The sequence below is a fragment of the Vidua chalybeata genome, chromosome 11 (assembly GCF_026979565.1).
Source record: "Vidua chalybeata isolate OUT-0048 chromosome 11, bVidCha1 merged haplotype, whole genome shotgun sequence".
NCBI lineage: Eukaryota > Metazoa > Chordata > Aves > Passeriformes > Viduidae > Vidua > Vidua chalybeata.
This window is the reverse complement of record NC_071540.1, coordinates 10,672,727-10,690,381: the sequence shown is the minus strand read 5'-3', so window position 1 is coordinate 10,690,381 and position 17,655 is coordinate 10,672,727. Positions and strand designations below refer to the sequence as shown.

General features: G+C 36.5%; 1 protein-coding gene across 6 annotated transcripts in view; it reads right to left on the bottom strand.

Moving 5' to 3' along the window:
• The window catches only part of FTO (FTO alpha-ketoglutarate dependent dioxygenase), a 222,260-nt gene that overhangs the window by 118,576 nt on the left and 86,029 nt on the right, over nucleotides 1-17,655 (bottom strand). For 5 of the 6 annotated variants that reach the window (XM_053953125.1, XM_053953130.1, XM_053953127.1 and 2 more), the window contains one exon: nucleotides 6,877-7,001. The exons of the other annotated variant lie outside the window; for it this stretch is intronic. In XM_053953125.1, coding sequence (XP_053809100.1) covers nucleotides 6,877-7,001 — 125 coding nt within the window. The remainder of the gene's footprint in view (nucleotides 1-6,876; nucleotides 7,002-17,655) is intronic. 6 annotated transcript variants of the gene reach the window in all.

The following is a 17,655-nucleotide window of genomic DNA, read 5'->3' as shown; positions in this document are numbered from 1 at the left end:
CTGCCTCTGGTATACACTATTCTCTCCTACAGAAAGGATGACAGCAGATGCTAATGCTACTTGGTGGTTCAACTGTCTGTTGATGTGGCTAACACTTGGTCTCCACAGATTATAAATTTGTCACCTCTGTGATCTAGTCAATCTCCAGTACCCTGCAGCCTGGAAATGCAATAATCTCCATTTCCAGCATTCAGGTCTCCCAAAGGTAGTGAACAAATCATTGTCAAGCCACTGGAAAAACAACACTATCTATCTTTCTTGTACTGCAATTATGAAAGCTTACATAAATAAGGAAATGTCACCCATGCTGACTTTAAAAGCCTGTCCAAGTAAAACCAAACATAAAAATCATAAATAACTGAATAATCTCTGATAGAGTGGAAAAATTCTTTATTTTTTTTTTTTGGAAGCTTTAATTGCACTATAAATAAGGACTAAACTTGTGTAATTTTCCAGTTTTGGAAGTGCCATTGAATTATTTGAAAAACTCATCTAGCACAAGAAGAAAAAAACATTACATCAAAACCAAAAAAATGTCAGAGTTTCATTTGGTAGTTACTCAAGTATAGGATGATGCAGCTGTCTATGGATTTCAGAAGTGAACCATTACAATTAAACTAAAATGATAAAGGAAACACAGAGTAAACAATCCCTACAAAGTGCCTTAATGACAGAGTCTGACACAAACAAAAGCCACACACAGAGACACAGAGCTGAAGTTCTGCAGCTTGTCTTAGCCTGCCCTATTACACCATTTGGTTTAGGTTGCTACACCAATTAAGTTTTTTTGCACCATATATCTGTGAATATTGTGACATCACAAGGTAAGAGGCAGGATTTTCTCTAAGTAGCCACAGCTTGTAAACACATAGTCTTTCCAAGGGTAAAGGGTCAAGACAGTTTCAAAGGAACAGCTAAAACAGCAGCATTTAATCAAGCTGCATTTCCATTGTTCTGAAGAGTACTTGTACCTATTGATCCAAGCTTGGCTGCTTCAAAGACTCCTCCATACAAGGAACACAGGTGAAAGACAGAGGCAGAAAACAGGAAGGGTCACGAGGAGCAAAAGAAATCTGGCAATAAGCAACTGGAGAAAAGTCAAAGGTCAATCAAGGCAGATGATGTCTAACTACAGCAGGAGACCTGACAACTTCATCCATGTTGTAGTGTTTTCTTCATTCATTTGAAAACTGCAAGGTTGGTTTTCAGTCTGACTTAAAGCATCTTCTTGATTAACATATAGTATTCAGGATTACTCAGCCACAATTTACTTTCCACACATTGTCTAAATATATTTACGTTGTGAAAACCTGGTTTAGCTTACATGCTGGTGTTGAACAGTTTCATTTTCTTCTTTTAAGAGTATCCACACACTTACATCTAAAGTATGAATGTCAAAGAATCCAAATGTCATTTTCTCTTTTTGTCCCTGTGATTTCCAAAATGGTGAATGAGAATTTTAGTGTATGCTCATTGCTAACTTACTGAAACCCATTGTCTAGAGAGGCCAGCTGTTATCAAAAATCACACTGGAGATCATACAACTGTATGTACTGACATCCTTACTAATATCAGAAACATGGATACTGGATTCCACAACAGGGAAGACAAAAAAATCTGTCAATTTTCATGTTACACAAAACAACCACAAGTCTTAAACAATGCAAATATTTCCCCCCACTCTCTGACAAACATTGATACCTCTGTAGTATGCAAAATCTTGGGAAGTGGTGTAGCTCCTATTGTAGTATTTTCTGAAGAGTTCACATTATTTCATACACCTATCATCTTGCCAGGTCTGTGAGAGTTAACAAAAAATTCCGTACTTTTTTAACCAGTCTTTGAACTGGTATTATCACATTTCATTTGAAAAATAGCACTCATGAGTTTCTGAAAATGCACAAAGCCTGTGACAGAAAGGAAAAAAAAAGCTCTGGTTTTTCCAAAGCCCATGTTTACTTCTTAACCCACCAACATTTCCTCTGCTACAGAGGAAACATGGTCCTTATTTACATCAACAGCACTTTCTCCTACTGGAGCTAAAAACAGTAAAATCTACCTCAATTACTCCTTAATTATGATCTAAAATTCCAAGGTGTAAGGAAGTTAAGCATAAGAGGAATAAAATGAACTTTTTCTTCAAAACAGAAAATAAAATATATAAAATCTTTGTATCTTATTTAACATGCACACTATTTTAGGCTTCCACTCTAAAATTCTTCATTTTTATTATTGAAGAATTGAATGTGGAATATTCAAATATAGAATTGAAGAGTGTCATCCAGATTAGGACCCAATTTTCTCACTAGGTACTTCTAATTTATATTCCTATATAAATATCAACATAAAAATCCAGATTTCACTGTTGAGAGCTAAGACTACCTCTGTAATATAAGTGTTCATTGTAACTAGAAAAAAATACTTACCTTTAAATTGTTATATAAAATTGTGAGATCTAAGAAGGGGTTTGACAAAGGCAAAAAATGCTGAGGAATTATAGCTCACATCTGACTTGAAACCTGAAACTAACATGATTTGTCACAAGTAAGAGGTTCTTTCTTCCACTGCCATGCAAAAATGAAAGAATATAAAAATTCTAGAAATACAGTGACCCAGTCAACAAAATATTATGGGTTATAGAATGACCCCATAAAAAGATTTTTTTTTACTGTGTTATTTTAATGATGCAAGGTTATATGTTATTGATTTTTACAAGATATAATCAATTAATACTTTTCTGCTGTTTATCTCATAAACCAGAAGACTTTTGTGATTACTTTGGTACATATTATTTATTGAATGTTTATTCTGTTTTCAATATGTCACTAGATGATTATTTAGAGAGAAGTTAAGATTTCAGAATTTGGATAAGTGGCACAACTATGAAAATTCAACAATCATAAATAATTTTATCAAAATTTCCACTTCATTATGTCCGTCTCCAAAACTTTACATTTTCCAATATCTGGCTGAATTTCCCCTAAGAGAAATGGCACAATTTGACTGAGGGAAATAGCAAAATGCACATCAGAGTCTGTGTTATAGTAAAACCATTTTGGACTAATATAATTTTTCCATTTGAAAACTCCATACTTTAGCAATGGTTTAACCAACCATATTTTTTCCTAGCAGTCAATATTTTCAATGCAGTTAAACACTACCCTTTAAATTAATCTCTAGTTGATTTATTGAAGACAAATTAGTTTGGTAGTAAATGTATGTCTATGAAAAAATACAACAAAAACCTACTACCAATTAAGTGCAGTATGTCATGCAAGCATTAAAGACAATGCTATTATAACATGATACAGGTTCTATTAGGAGAAATAAGAGCTACAATTTTATTTAACTATAGCCCAGTTCTCTCAGGCACTTCCTGATCAGGAAAAGTGCAACATTCTGTCTTGAAATTCGAGTATTTTGTCTTTTTCCCCTGTTTCTTTGTGACATAACTTTTCTGGTTCCAGTTAAAAAGTAAAATAAAAAATGTCAATAACATCATCAACAGGGAAAAATATTAAAGCCTTTTTTAAAAATGAATCAGGTGCAGATATTGAACTGTACTTTCTCATCCTTTGTCTCACTTTTCAAATGATAATTTCTTCCACAGTCACCATTAAATCTTTATCTATTCCAGCTCTCTGTATGGGTCATTGATTCTAGATGTACCATGGTTATTTTTAAATGTTTCCCTTTCGTAGAGAAAAAGAGGGCTGTCTAGAGCCAGATGGGTAACTTCACACTTCATTTATCAAACCCAATGCATTAGACTCCACCCTCTCTTTCCCACTATTGCTGTTAAATTTCCATATAATTTGGTAACAATTTTCATTATCATACAGTGACCCTAAAAAGTCGATCCAGGTTTGCACGGTTAGTCCAAAATTCACAGCTGTTCCCTTCACCCTCTGTTTATTACAGTAGAATCTGAGGTTCCCCTCACTTTATAAGCTGAACAGTGACCTTCTGCAAGCAGAGGTCAAGAAGGGGTCAGTTCAAAGGGCTAGAGCAGCTCTTTAACAGCTATAACAACCTGTCCATCAGGCACTATCACACAGTATAAACAAATCTGGGGCTTTGGAAACTCTGGACCATTTCTGTTAACACTCAGAGGACATTCACCGAGTCCTACCTGAAGTATTTTGGTTCACTACCACTCAGAGAACAACACGAATCCCTGGAAGACCTGCTCAGATAATTAAGATACTGATGACATCTTTGCATCACAAGTCTATGAAATGGTGAGTGCAACACTAAGCACACTGCCATGAGTTTTGGGCTGTGAACCTGAAATAAAATCTTAAAGAGTCATTTCAGCTCATTAATATGCAGAAACACTGGTACAACTTAAAGTAAATAACACAAGAATATGCTTTAACTCAGTAAGTGCATACCAGAAGAGTTCATATTCCTTTCTCTGGGAAAGGCTAAATTTCCAAAAGTTCAGTCAGTTTCTGTTACCAGTTTCCAACATGGTTTTGGGTATTTTTTTTTTTAATGTCAGGTGTTAATGACACAAATAAAACACAAGAAAGAACTACATATGACTACATAACTCTACAACGACCAAGTGCAGAGTGAAGTTTTCTGCCAGCTGCCCTCCCTTCATTGACCTAAATTTCTTGAAGTTGTACTGTTCATAATCTGCTCTCTAATGCACAATGTAAGGTAATTAGAGTCATCTGTATTTAACTTCCACAGGAAAAAAATTCTATTATCTAATCTAGCTGATCCCCTGATAGCCTGTTGAAAGTAAAGTACTGTAACCTATTGCTTGCCCTTTGACAAGTGCTAATTATTTCCTGTCCAAGCACATTTTTCTCATGTAATTCCAAAGTACACAATAGACTGATCTCTAAAACATGGGCAGCCCTGCTCGTACCACGGCGGACGTTTTATAACTTTCAGCACTGTGTGCTCCATGGCTGCCACAGCCAGTGTTTCATTCCAGACACTGAGCTGAGGCTTTGATGGAGCCAAGTGAGGTGTACGGTAACAGTCTCTTTATGCAGATCATATGGATGAGACTCTCAGATAGGTCACTGGGATGGGAAACATCAAATAGAAAGAAAAAGGATTATGGATATTTAATACTCAAAGGACACTTTCTTTCAGAACTTTCAAGGCACAATGCTCTTGAAATTTTCTTTCAGGTATTTAGTTTTAAGAAGGCCTGCACTTCATCTGCTTGTGCCTCTCCCACCCCCAAGAGCTGCAGTTTTGCTGCGTTAGAGGCTGGGCTACGTCTCCAGCTGCAGCCCTGGCTCCAGCCCCAGAGCTCCCTGTGAGCAGCAAGTGAGGCCAGGCACACTGAAACCCACAGCACTTCCAAATTACTCATTATTCCCATGACTGTTGATGACTTTGTGTATTAGGAAATAATTGTTAGACAAAATGAACTCTAAATATTCCGCACATTACAAGCTTTCTGTTCTGTTTCACAATGAAGATGCACACGTCCCACAGAAAAGCTTTAAGTGATTTCCTCTGTTTCCAACATAGCTCAAACATTTGCATTATTCAGTAAGCGTGGTGATGGAAGGCAAAAAACCAAACAACTGCCTCCCAAAAAAACCCCCGAAAAACCCAACCAATCAAAAAAGAAACCAAAAAAACACCAACAAAACCCCCCAAAAATCCCTTAAACTATTCAAGAAGAAAAATATAAAGCCCACATGATAATATGGAAAATATTTTAGAGCCAGCTTAATCTGAAATCTTAAATGAGTAGCATACAAGCAAACATTCCATACTCACTGTAACACAAACTTATAAAACACAACCTGTAATTTGTAAAATAATTATGTGTAATTATGTTCAATTTTTATCTAAAGTTTCTAAAATGTTTCAGCTTCATTTGCTGTAATTATTTGGAGCAGAAAAGATACCCAAGTGTCAGACCCAAAATATATATATTACATTTTAAAAGCAATCTCAGAGTCTTCAGGAACTACACCAGCAAAATACAAGAGATCTCCCTTAACTTTAATTAGTGCAGGTAAAAAAATCATGCCAGTTAAATGCTAAATTTAAATAACAAAAATCTGATTTAAAAATACTTTTGACTAAAAACTGCATTTAATTGTAAGTAAGCAATATCTCCTGGTTTTAAGTAAAAGCTCTATATTTGGCAGAAAAATTTCACAGGCTTCTAGATATTTTATATAAATATCAAATAAGAAAATAATAAGGGACTACAAAATTAGTATCAATCTATAGCTTTTAGACATAGATGTGAACAACATGACATCAACTCATTTAGCAGGCTAAGAGAAGGACAAGGTGGAACATGGTGGAAATCCTCTTTCATTCACCTGTTTCTGAACAAACTAAAAGTATGGCGTATCTGGTGCTTCTGAAATGCATTCAGCTGATCATATTTCAGTAACACAAACCTTTCCAAACACAAACATTAACAATTTTGAAACACTGTAAATGGCAGCTCCTGATCCATGGCAGTGAGCTCTCGTCAAGAACTCGGTACAGTGAAAGAGTCCCACGAGATGAACTCAGCAGTTCATACACGTATGCCCATCGCACCCAACACCATCCAGTTAACTCCAGCAGGACAGCACAGGGAAATGGGAGGAGCACGAGGGAAGCAGCCAAGAAGTGAAGTTTTAGCAGAGCATTCCAGCAAAGTGCATGGCTCATATTGCCAGCAATATGTGGAAAACATCAGCTGGCACCACTTCTCAGGTCTTAGCGCTGCCTACCAAGCTGTTATCAGTAGCCTGTACTGCATGAGTAAGAGAGCAGTCTACCCCACAGAAACATGGACTACCACATTCAAGGAATTACTGTTTGAACAGTAAAATTAAAATTTTTTTGAGTCACTTTTCCCCACTCAGGGGGATTTATAGGAGTACTTCTCACCTTGCTGTCCATTCTTTACGCAGCTTTTGTCTCTCCTTAAGAAGGAGCAGGAAGCAGTTGATGGTCTCATTCCTTTGTTCCTCAATTTGTTGCTCTTTTCTAACCTCAGAGAGGACCAGACTTGTCTTAAAGGGAGGAAACATAAAAATTATAATCTAGAAATAGGAAACAATGTGTAAAATTAATAAAAAGCCCATAAGCAAATAAGGACAGTAAATCAATAGCTTTTTTTATTAGACTTCCACTGCTGACAAATCAATACAGTAAATGATGGTTAGAAATGGCCACCATATATTTGGTATTTAATCAATATACATGGCACATAAGGTAAACCTTAAAATCTCATTGCCTTAAGTATCACACTAAGACACTGTGCATTCTAGCCCACATTTTCTTGAGGCATAGTTATTTTCTAAATATTATCTTGTATCAAATAATATCAGAAGTGTTTTCCTCAATGTAGCATTTGTTTGGGGGACTTTACCCTCCCCTTTGCTCCTTGGTAAAGCTGTTGAAGAAAATACCTGTTTGTAGTTTACCTGCTGAATGGAATTGCTGCTGATGTCCACATGTTCTTTTTATCATTAAATACTTCAAATAAACAAGTAAAAAAGTCTTTTCACATATGGAATAAATTTTAAACTGCTCAAAAATATGCATATATACATGCAATGGATTTAAATAATCTGTGAAGCACGATGACACTCAGTCTCTGCAGAGCAAGTGTTACTGGCCTTCCCAAATGTTGTGCTGACAGTTAATGTTGATGTAAGAGAACTGGGGATGTTCTTATCACCCTTCATCCTCCCACCAAGCTAACTCCAGCTCCCTCACCTCACCTTTTCCTACTCACTCCTGCACCACTTTTTCCTCTTTCTTCCCTGCACTTCCCCGTGTCTGCCAAGCTGGGAAGGAAATGGTTGATGCTCAGCTACCAACCAGACCTACATCCACCAGTGCCCATGTGCTCCTCCATGTGCAGAAGTGTCTCCATGGGAGAAACTGAGAGTCTTTTCCTAAGTGAAGATATTATAATATTGCCTTTTTCACCTTAATCAGCCTCCAATAGACATAGAATTATTTTTGATATTCTAACCTCCAGTCACATGTTCTGCAAACATATCAAAGCACCTAAATGCTTTTAGGAAGGATGACAGAACAGATGGAATTCCTGTACAAACCTGTTTTCTTTTCACTGAAAAGGAGGCAAAAAGAAAAAATTTCTGACCTGGGAAGTTGTGCATGTGAGTTTGAAAAGACAACCAAACATAACCAAGAGCTGCAATTCCTATTCCCAGCATAACCTCCCTTATTGGAACAACGTGACAAAACACATGGCATTTTGCCTCCTCCTCAACATCACATACACATTACATTTAGTCCTGCCCAACTAAAATTCCTCTAGGAATTCTGCAAGAGAAATTATTGTTATTATCTTCAGTTTGTGAAAACAGAGAGATCTAGCCTCATTCTGATAGGGTTCTTATTTTCCACAAGAAACAATAACACGCAGAAAATACATTTCTTAAGCTATGTAAAGTAAGAGTAGCATTGTTATTGCTATGGTCATTCCAAGAGAGAAGCATGACAGGGTTCATAGAGACAGAAAATAACTTTATTGCACCAACATCACATGCAAAGAACAAAAAGCATCTTTCTCCCCACCTCCCAGCTCTATCAGCTGGCCTACCAAAAGGCATTACCCCATCATATGGGACTTAAACATCAAAAAGAACATTTTCTTGTAAAAACCCCAAATGTTCAAAACTCAAGTCTATACAGATCACATTCTTGACCCTGCTTTGACATTACAAAGCAAACAAAAAGCCAGAGAGCATTTTCAGATAAGGATTCCATGACATGGGTTTCCCTTGCACTGACCTACAACATCTTTTCCACAAGCTCTAATATCCGCCAACTTCAACAGTCCTGACCTTAGAGCCTCATTTCCAGCAGCTGCACAGTTTGAAGCAGGATTTGATAGAGGACTTCAGCAAGTGAAACACACTCACATGAGCTGATGTACATTCTTTAATGGTGAAAATTAACACTCCTTGTCATTCATAATAAATATACCTACTAAGGCTTTAATTTTTATACTTCTCATCTACAAGACTTGACAGAGCACTACAACCAGAATTTAACTCTGTATTATAGGATGATCACACTGCAGCTATATAGCCAGGCCACTGTCCACCACTATTTCCCTTTCAGAATGTTTGGATGGCCATTTTATTCACAGAGGGACAGGAAAATACACTGGTGATGGTGAGATGTCTGCTTCTCCCCAAGACTTCAGGAAAGTCCCAAGTTTAATGATGCCATGCCTCATAAAGCTAAAAGTACATTATTTGCTGCAACAAGCATCAAGATCCCCTAAATAAATGATTCAGAAAGTGCAGAGCATGGAAAACTGGGAGTTGCTAAAGAATTTTCAGTTAAAAATCTGATAAAAAGATGATATCAATAGAGTATTATCAGTCAGAGATGGGTGATCACTTCTCCCTATTCACAATCATACTGTTTGTGATATGGTATGAATTCTGCTGACCTGGTCAAATTGCAACTTTGGTCCTGAGTTTCATTAAGAAAAGTCCCCTCCATCCACAGAAACATCATAATTCCGGAAACTGAACATAATTTACTTTTTACTGAGAATATAATTGTATTGCTCCAGCCTTCTGTTAACACCTTCCATTTATGTGGTGATGTACATGGCTCAAGTCAAATGCATAGTTTGACACTGACATCATAAATGCTTCTTTATTGAGCCCTGTGAGTACAGTCACAGCTACCTGGAGGGTGAAATACTATTATTAAGCAACATACAACAACAATACATAGCAATTTAACTGATTTACTTGTTTTCTAAGAGTGCTGAAAGGGCAGTAAGGTCACCTGGAATGCCAGTGCAGGGCTTGATGTGTAGCTTTTATAGAGGCATTTCTTAATAACTTGCTATTCTTATAATAAAAATCTCAAATTGTAACAAGTAGCATTCTAGGTAAAATAATATTATAAAGCATGTTCCTTTGCAAGTTGTCTTTTCTATGTAACTTGTTTTGGGATTTATTTTTAACAAGGGGATTCAATATATACTTAACTGATAAAGGTCAAGGGTTCAAGAAACTCGGTCAAAGATGTTATCAGCTGGGAAAGCCATTTCCTCACATCAACACTGATAAAAACCCATCAGAAACCCGGCTGATACAACCCCTGCTCTAAGAGCAGGAATGACCTTCTTTTGAACATCACTATAGTTGCACATCCCATCAAAGAAAATCTGATCTTGTGTCTCAATTCTTTTAATGACATAATTGCCTGCAGAGGCCCCCTTTGCCCAATGCTGAGTGAAGCCTTCACAATTCTGAACTGGACTCAGGGGTTTTCAGCACACTGGGAACTGCAGGACAGTAGAACAAATAAACAATGCAACCAGCCCTACAGCCTGTCTTATCTCATCCTTGTGTTCACAGAGATTCCTGAGGGTGGTAATGTTTACAAACTGGTGAAACTTTCTTTCTTCTGCTTCCCGAGCTGTCAAAAAACATATCCTGGACAACCTAAGCAATAAGATTATGCAAATTCCTTATCACTTGTGGGAAGCAGCTCCTTGTCTCATTGGCCAGCATACCTCTTTAATAAGCAGTACTGTTAATATTTTCAGTAAATCTTCCCCAATTCTCCTTATAGATCTATAAGGGTATTTAGAGTTTTCCTTGTAAAACCCAAATGGCACAAGTCTTAAAAACAAACACACAGCTCACCTCTCAAAAAGCCTAAAGCTATACACACACACACATATATATGTATATGTGTATGTGCACACGTAGCAGGAGCAAATCCAGCCTTTTACATTAAACATCGTATTAGGAAACTGTACTCTTTGCCTTCCTCCTGGTACAGCAGCAGAGCTAAATTTAGGCCTATCAGGCAAGAGATGTCAGAGCATCTTCTCTCATTATATAAGAAAGGAAGGCTCTAAGATTAGATTTCAAAAGACCAACACCCTACTTCTCTGATTATCACCAACAAAATATATCAGTGACAAAGGATTGAACAGAAGCTGTTTTAACCAAGTCTTTCTATTCACCCAGGATATACACACCAAATTAGATGACTAACAAAGCCAATCAAGGTCTTTTAACAGGTTTATAATAATATTTTTCCTTATATACGCAGCACAAGAAACTCTGTTTTAACATCCATAGGCCACTACCCCGCTGAACTGTGTGTCCTGGGTGAATATCACAACATGCCTACAAACAAGCAAGAAAAAGCAACATCTAAACACTCTAAACTCCACACTAGTACATTTTCAATCTTATAAAGCTAGATGCTTTTCCTTCCTTCAATACATACCTCATGAGGAGTCAGACATAAGGCTGAAACACTGTATAACTGGAGACATGAAGCTTAGTGTTCTGTCAAACAAATTAGCCTTTAGTCTGAACTAAAGTGGCACTTGGGACAGTTTGCCTCTTGGTCCTACTTTGTTGGGTCAACAAATCAGATTTTTCACTCAAAGTTAAGATTTTATTTACTCATCACCAGTTTAAATAGGATAAACTTCTGAATCTTTACCAACCACTACTTTAACATAGCAGTCATCACTAAAAAATCAATAACTAATACAGAAAGGAAAAACAAAGAGTAAAATCTGTAAGCACGGTTAAAATGTTATTCTGTATTTTCCCTGTTATTTTTGTCATTTTATTTGCTTCCAGTGAAAGAAGTTTCCTGATGAAATTCTATGAAACTAGAACATGGTCCCTTTTAGAGGGGAGGGAAAAAGAACCTGAAATCTATTAAGCCATATTAATTTAACATGTTGTAACTCCTCCATGATAAAAAAAGCTAGTAATTGATTACAAAATCCTGCTCATTTCTTCTTTACTTTTAAAATTTCTACTTAAAATACGAGCAAATGGGCCCATTTTCATTGATAGATGGAAACAGCCAGTATGGTTTAAGTTATCACCCGGTAATTTGGGCACATTAAACCCAATTCTCTGCCTTTTGTTTATTAATTCACTATGCCAGATATCACAGTTTCACTCAGCAACCCTCATGTTCTGGATGATATTGAAAAATGAGTCATGTTTGTCAAAGAAAGTTAAAAAAAAAGGTAAAGAGGAAAAAAGTGTTGTTTATAGAAGCCAGCTGCTCTGGCTTCGGCGCCAGCAGCTCTTCATCCTGCTATTTTACGCTCGCAACCCCCACTGCCCCCACTGGCACAGGTACAGCTAAATGTTGACTTCAATGCTTCAGAGAGCACTCAACTGATTCTGTACATGATTAATTGCCAAAGACATGGCTGACCATATGGAACAGAGAAAGCATCAAGTAATTCATACTTCTGTATATGATCATTTGGCCCCTGTTGTTTTAATGTACAGGAAAGAGCTAGTACAGCACAGACCTGGTGTCTTGCCCTTGACAGCCCATTAAGAAATCTCAAAGCACCTAGTTGAAGTTATGCTGTTGGCTTTTCAATAGCAGCCTAATAAAACAGAAGCAAAGCTTTCCAACTAGTCTTAAATCTTTCACATACAGTACATTAACCACTGCTGCTACAACAACTGGTTTCTTATGATAGGAAATGGGATTTGATTTCTAGCCTCTGCATACTTACTGAAAGCCTTTTTCTGACCTTTGGAGGGTTTACAAAATCATTGTTCGTTTTTCCTGCCATTTTCCCAGTTTCTTGCCATGGTGATCCTAATAGATTTGTTTAAGGTTCAGTACATTCTACTCTTACTAGCTGTGATATGCAAACTGCGCAATGAAGGTGGGCTCACGGGAACTGAAAGGAAAGAAATTATTATTAACTATTTTCTTTTTGAGATTCAGAGAAGTCACTGCAACACCTAAAACAATTTATTTTTAAGGAGCCTATAAAGCAAAACAAAAAATTCCTCAAAAGAAGCAATATACTAGTATGTGCTTTCTTTTATCAGACTGGAGACAAATCATCAAATTTCATTTGAGAAGGAAGGACAATTTATTTTAAAGCTGTAGTATTCTCAAGGATTTCTGACACAGACCTCAAGAAAAGAAAAAGGTGCAGACTTGGAATATATATCAGTATCATTAACTGCTCTATATTAGTTTTATCTACTGTTAACATCTTTTCAGTCATATGCAGTCAAAGAAAAAACATTTAAATAATGTTTCCCTGTCAAAGCTCTTAAGATGATAGTGCTAAAAAGTTAATCCCCATCCTCACAGATCTTCTGGCAGTTTTGACGTACGTTGGCAAGCATGCATTTGCTGGCACCTTCCAATAGAAAATATTTACATGGAGTTTTCTTGTCTGAGGATTTTCTATTTGAGTAAATGATCCTCATGATCTGAAGGGTCTTATATGGGAAATTCTAATCATTGAACATTCATCAGTGGTAATTTCCCAGGCTGAGAATTCAGATAAGACTATTAATACTCCAAGAATAATCTGCAAGCCAACATAAAACTCCCTAGCTGTTCTGCTTATTGATTGAGAACTTTCAACATAACATCATGGGGTTTAAAAACAAACATTATGTCTGTTTTTAAATAAAATAAAGAATAGAGAATTTTACAAAAGAAATTACATTTCTGTAGCATAAAAGGAATGGAAACTCAAATTGCTGGTGTGAAACCATTGCCACAAAGATTATACATTATCTTCTACCATTATAGTTGATGGTGCACATCAAAACTAAACATGTACATAACCCAATTATAGAGCAGAAGGCTTAAAGTCAGACATATGCTTAAGCTCTATATACAAGTCAACATGCATTAAAATGTAGGCAGCCCTGCCTCGCTTTGAGGTATTCACTGCTGACAACAAAGGATGAATACCTGACTTGATAGATGAGTAGTTTGACCTAGAAAAACCTACAGCGAGTAGATCACTTCGACATTTCCAAAGAAACCGTAGATTTTGTCTGCACTAGAAAGTTGTTCCATTTATCTATACCTGTGGAGCTAAAGCAGTACATTTTCTAGCTATATGAATTTAAAAGTCATTAATTAAACCAGGTTGAGCTTATTTGGAAATAAGCACTACCTTTATGCCTATATAAGAATATTTATACCAGGGTCTTGAACCGTATATTTAGGAAAAAGGAATCCAAACAGAAGTAATGGCCAAGTAATTTTTGGTTACTCTGGCATGCCACAACTGAATGAATTTCCAATTGAGAGAAAAAAAAATTCTTTTTACTGGATGATTTAAGCAGTTATGATGAGTCTCTAAGATTTTCAGTATGTAGTTACAAACTAAAAAATGCAGAAGTTTCAAAATATTTTTGCTGTACTAATTGGTTTGGCAATGTTCTAAAGGTGAAGTATAAGCCACCTCATCATGAAAGAGGAACCAAACCACTTAAGATACTTGGAATAAGAGTGGCTTAGCATCTTCAGATGTATGGGTGACTGAAAGGTTACCCTTCAGCCACATTCTCCCAGAGCACAGCCCCTCCACCTCTGAATCATCAATAGCACAAAGACCAAGGCAGGCCTAGCATGCATACTGGATTATATGAAGTGTAAAACATTGTGGGGAAAAAGCTTTTGAAAGAAGTCAGGAAAAAGAAATCACGCTTGCAAGAAGATCCAGCTGACAGGCCAGTCCCTAACAAGTGAATATGTTTGAGAACATTGTGAATGCAAGAAAAGAACACGCCTTTGTTTCCAAACCTACAGTGTCTTTACCCCAACTGTTGCCTGCATGGCTGAACATATGTTTTCTGAACAAGAACTGAAGCAGAAACTGTTCTTTGTTATAATTCACTCCTTTGTATACACCTCCCTTTTTCCATTTTGGTCACATGCAAACAGTAGTTACGCCAAACACTTAAGTTCTGAAGGACAGCAGTGTATGCTTCAGTGATTATCTGCTATTGCTGAAATCACTTGAGCTAAGATGCACTACGACTCACTTGGCTAATCTGCACTCTGGACAGCTTAGATTTTGCAGTGCTGAATCACACTGAGTACAACCTGCACATGCTCACTCAGCCAGCACTCCGAATTTTCATCATCAACCATTATGTGCAGTTCTAATAAGCACTGAAGAATTATACAACAAATGATTTTATGCATTCAGAAGAACTCGAAAGAGTACCCAGTAATTTTTTTAGCATCTCAAAATTAACATCAACTATTATAAATAATGAAGAGAAGAGAAGAGAAGAGAAGAGAAGAGAAGAGAAGAGAAGAGAAGAGAAGAGAAGAGAAGAGAAGAGAAGAGAAGAGAAGAGAAGAGAAGAGAAGAGAAGAGAAGAGAAGAGAAGAGAAGAGAAGAGAAGAGAAGAGAAGAGAAGAGAAGAGAAGAGAAAAGAGAAAAGAGAAGAGAGAAGAGAAGAGAAGAGAAGAGAAGAGAAGAGAAGAGAAGAGAAGAGAAGAGAAGATGGGCTTCAAAGCCAGAAGTAGGTAATACTATCTCACAGGCACTGAAATTAACTGTAGTTCAAATTAATTACTTATATAATTTTATTGATTCTAATGAAAAAATTTGAGATGTGAGGCATTGCTTTGACTCATCTAATTTATGCTGAAACCCTAATACTCTAAAACTACATACCAGCTTCTCTTAAAATATTTATAGATGCAAACTTGTACCAAAATCTCCAAACTAAATCTCTGCTCTTTGTAGCACTCGAAATGCAAACTGGAATCTCTAAAGGTAACAGCAATAGTCACCATAAAAAATTCTAAACATACACAAGCTACGAAGATAAATGGCAAACAGTTAATGCTAGATTCTGAAATCATAATTACATTTTTATTTTTTAGTGTTTAATTACATGCATGTCACATTACTGATTTTCTTGAACAACACATCTCAGTATCTATTTATTATGGAAAAGCCTACAATATCAGCATTTTCCACCCATCACTGAAGCCACTACCTGTTGCCATCAAGCTACTTACTCCCTTAGTCACAATACCTTTCAACACTGTCTGCTAAAATATAGTTGTGCAGAAATTTAAAGTGTATTTCCAGTGTCATTAGTTTATTGAAATAATTTTAAAAGAAAGCCAAGTTACAGAATGGGTTAAATACTGCAGAATGAAGAAGCTGCAAGCCACAATCAAATGAAACAGCAAGCCACATGTCCAGAAGTGCCTGTGGGCATGCTTTGTCTAAGACACATGCCATAGCAGAATAGCAATTTAGTACATATGCAAGATAACCACATACAGCTGAATCATATCTTCAAATGACATAAGGAGTTCAATACCATCCTCACAGCACAAAAGGCACCATGTCTGTGGATATCCCTGTGAGAATGGGATTCTCACCATGTCTTTTCAAAAGTGAGGTTTTGTCACACTTGGCTTAAGCAACAACTTCATTACCCCCAGCAACACCATGGTACACCATTGTGAAGATTTAAAATTCATAATTATTTAAGTGCAGTAGTGATACCAGCTGTCATGGCAAAACAGAAAGAGAACTGAAAGCACACTGCTGGGAAGAACATAGGAAATAAAATCAAAATAGAGCCTGCTACACTACATGTATTTAATGTATTGGGGAATATGACATTGCCAAGCAGCAAGGAGAACACCACCAGACATTGCCAGTAGTTGATGACAACAGCATTAGGATATACACTTTTTTGGAAGCTATGATCCTCGTTCCTCTACAGAAAACTAGGCTGTCTGATTTCAGTGCCCCATTCTCCTCCAGTTTTGTTACAATACATAACTGTATTTGACATCAAAGCATGGGCTAGGTACTTCACATACGGGCCATAGAAACGCTGATGGGGTGCAGTGTAAAATGTGCAACAAAATGCAATGTACTGGCCATTTTTTTAAATGGTGGCGCTGACAAAGAACAAACAGAAAAGCCTACTGATTTAACTAACTTCAAGTGGTTGCCCAAAATACGAAACATCACTAGTTTGAATTCAGTACTTACACTAAATATGGATTCCTTCTGAAAGAACAAGGCAAGTACTTTTACTTCTCTTGCATTCAGAGCATGTTTGGGAATAAAGTTTTGCACATGTTATTCTGACTAATTAGAGCATAAAACTACATAAGCCTGTAATATATATATGCCACTTATATATGGACACTAATTTTCTATTACAAATCATAAAGAGGAATATATATTATTAGTATATATTGTAACAAATGTTACAAGAAAAAAGATAATTGCAAAATTACAGTGTTGAACTATAGTTAATAAGTCTGATCAAACTTTACATCCTGTAGACTCAAAAGAAAACTACACTTTTTTTTCCAGAATAAAAACAATTAAAAAATACACAAAGCATAGCTCCTCCTAAATGTAAGAATATTAAAACCCCATCTAATCTTATATGTGTAGACCTATGTTTGCTGTATTATATACACACCAGGATACCACACACCCTCAGTTACTGTTTCATCACATTCCAGTTCATTTCAGGGCAGCATCATGGGTCTGGAGCATTAAACAAGGAACACTCAGGCACACCTCCACCCCTTCCGACCAAGCTTTTCATCCTCAGCTGACAACTTTCATTCTGCCAGGAACTCAGTAACATATATTGCTATTTATTTTTCTTCTGAATGCAATGTATCTGTAAAATCTACACTTTATAAGGCTGTTAATGCCAACTGTAGGCAGCTATTGATTAGTCTGATTGAGCTGTGTTCCAGTAAAACACCATGCTACAACACTGAAGAAGAAGATTCAATGCCTAACTATTTGAAAATTTCACTACATCAAAAAAAAAAATTATACAGACAATTTTCATTAATATGACAGCATTCAATCAGGAAAAATAAACT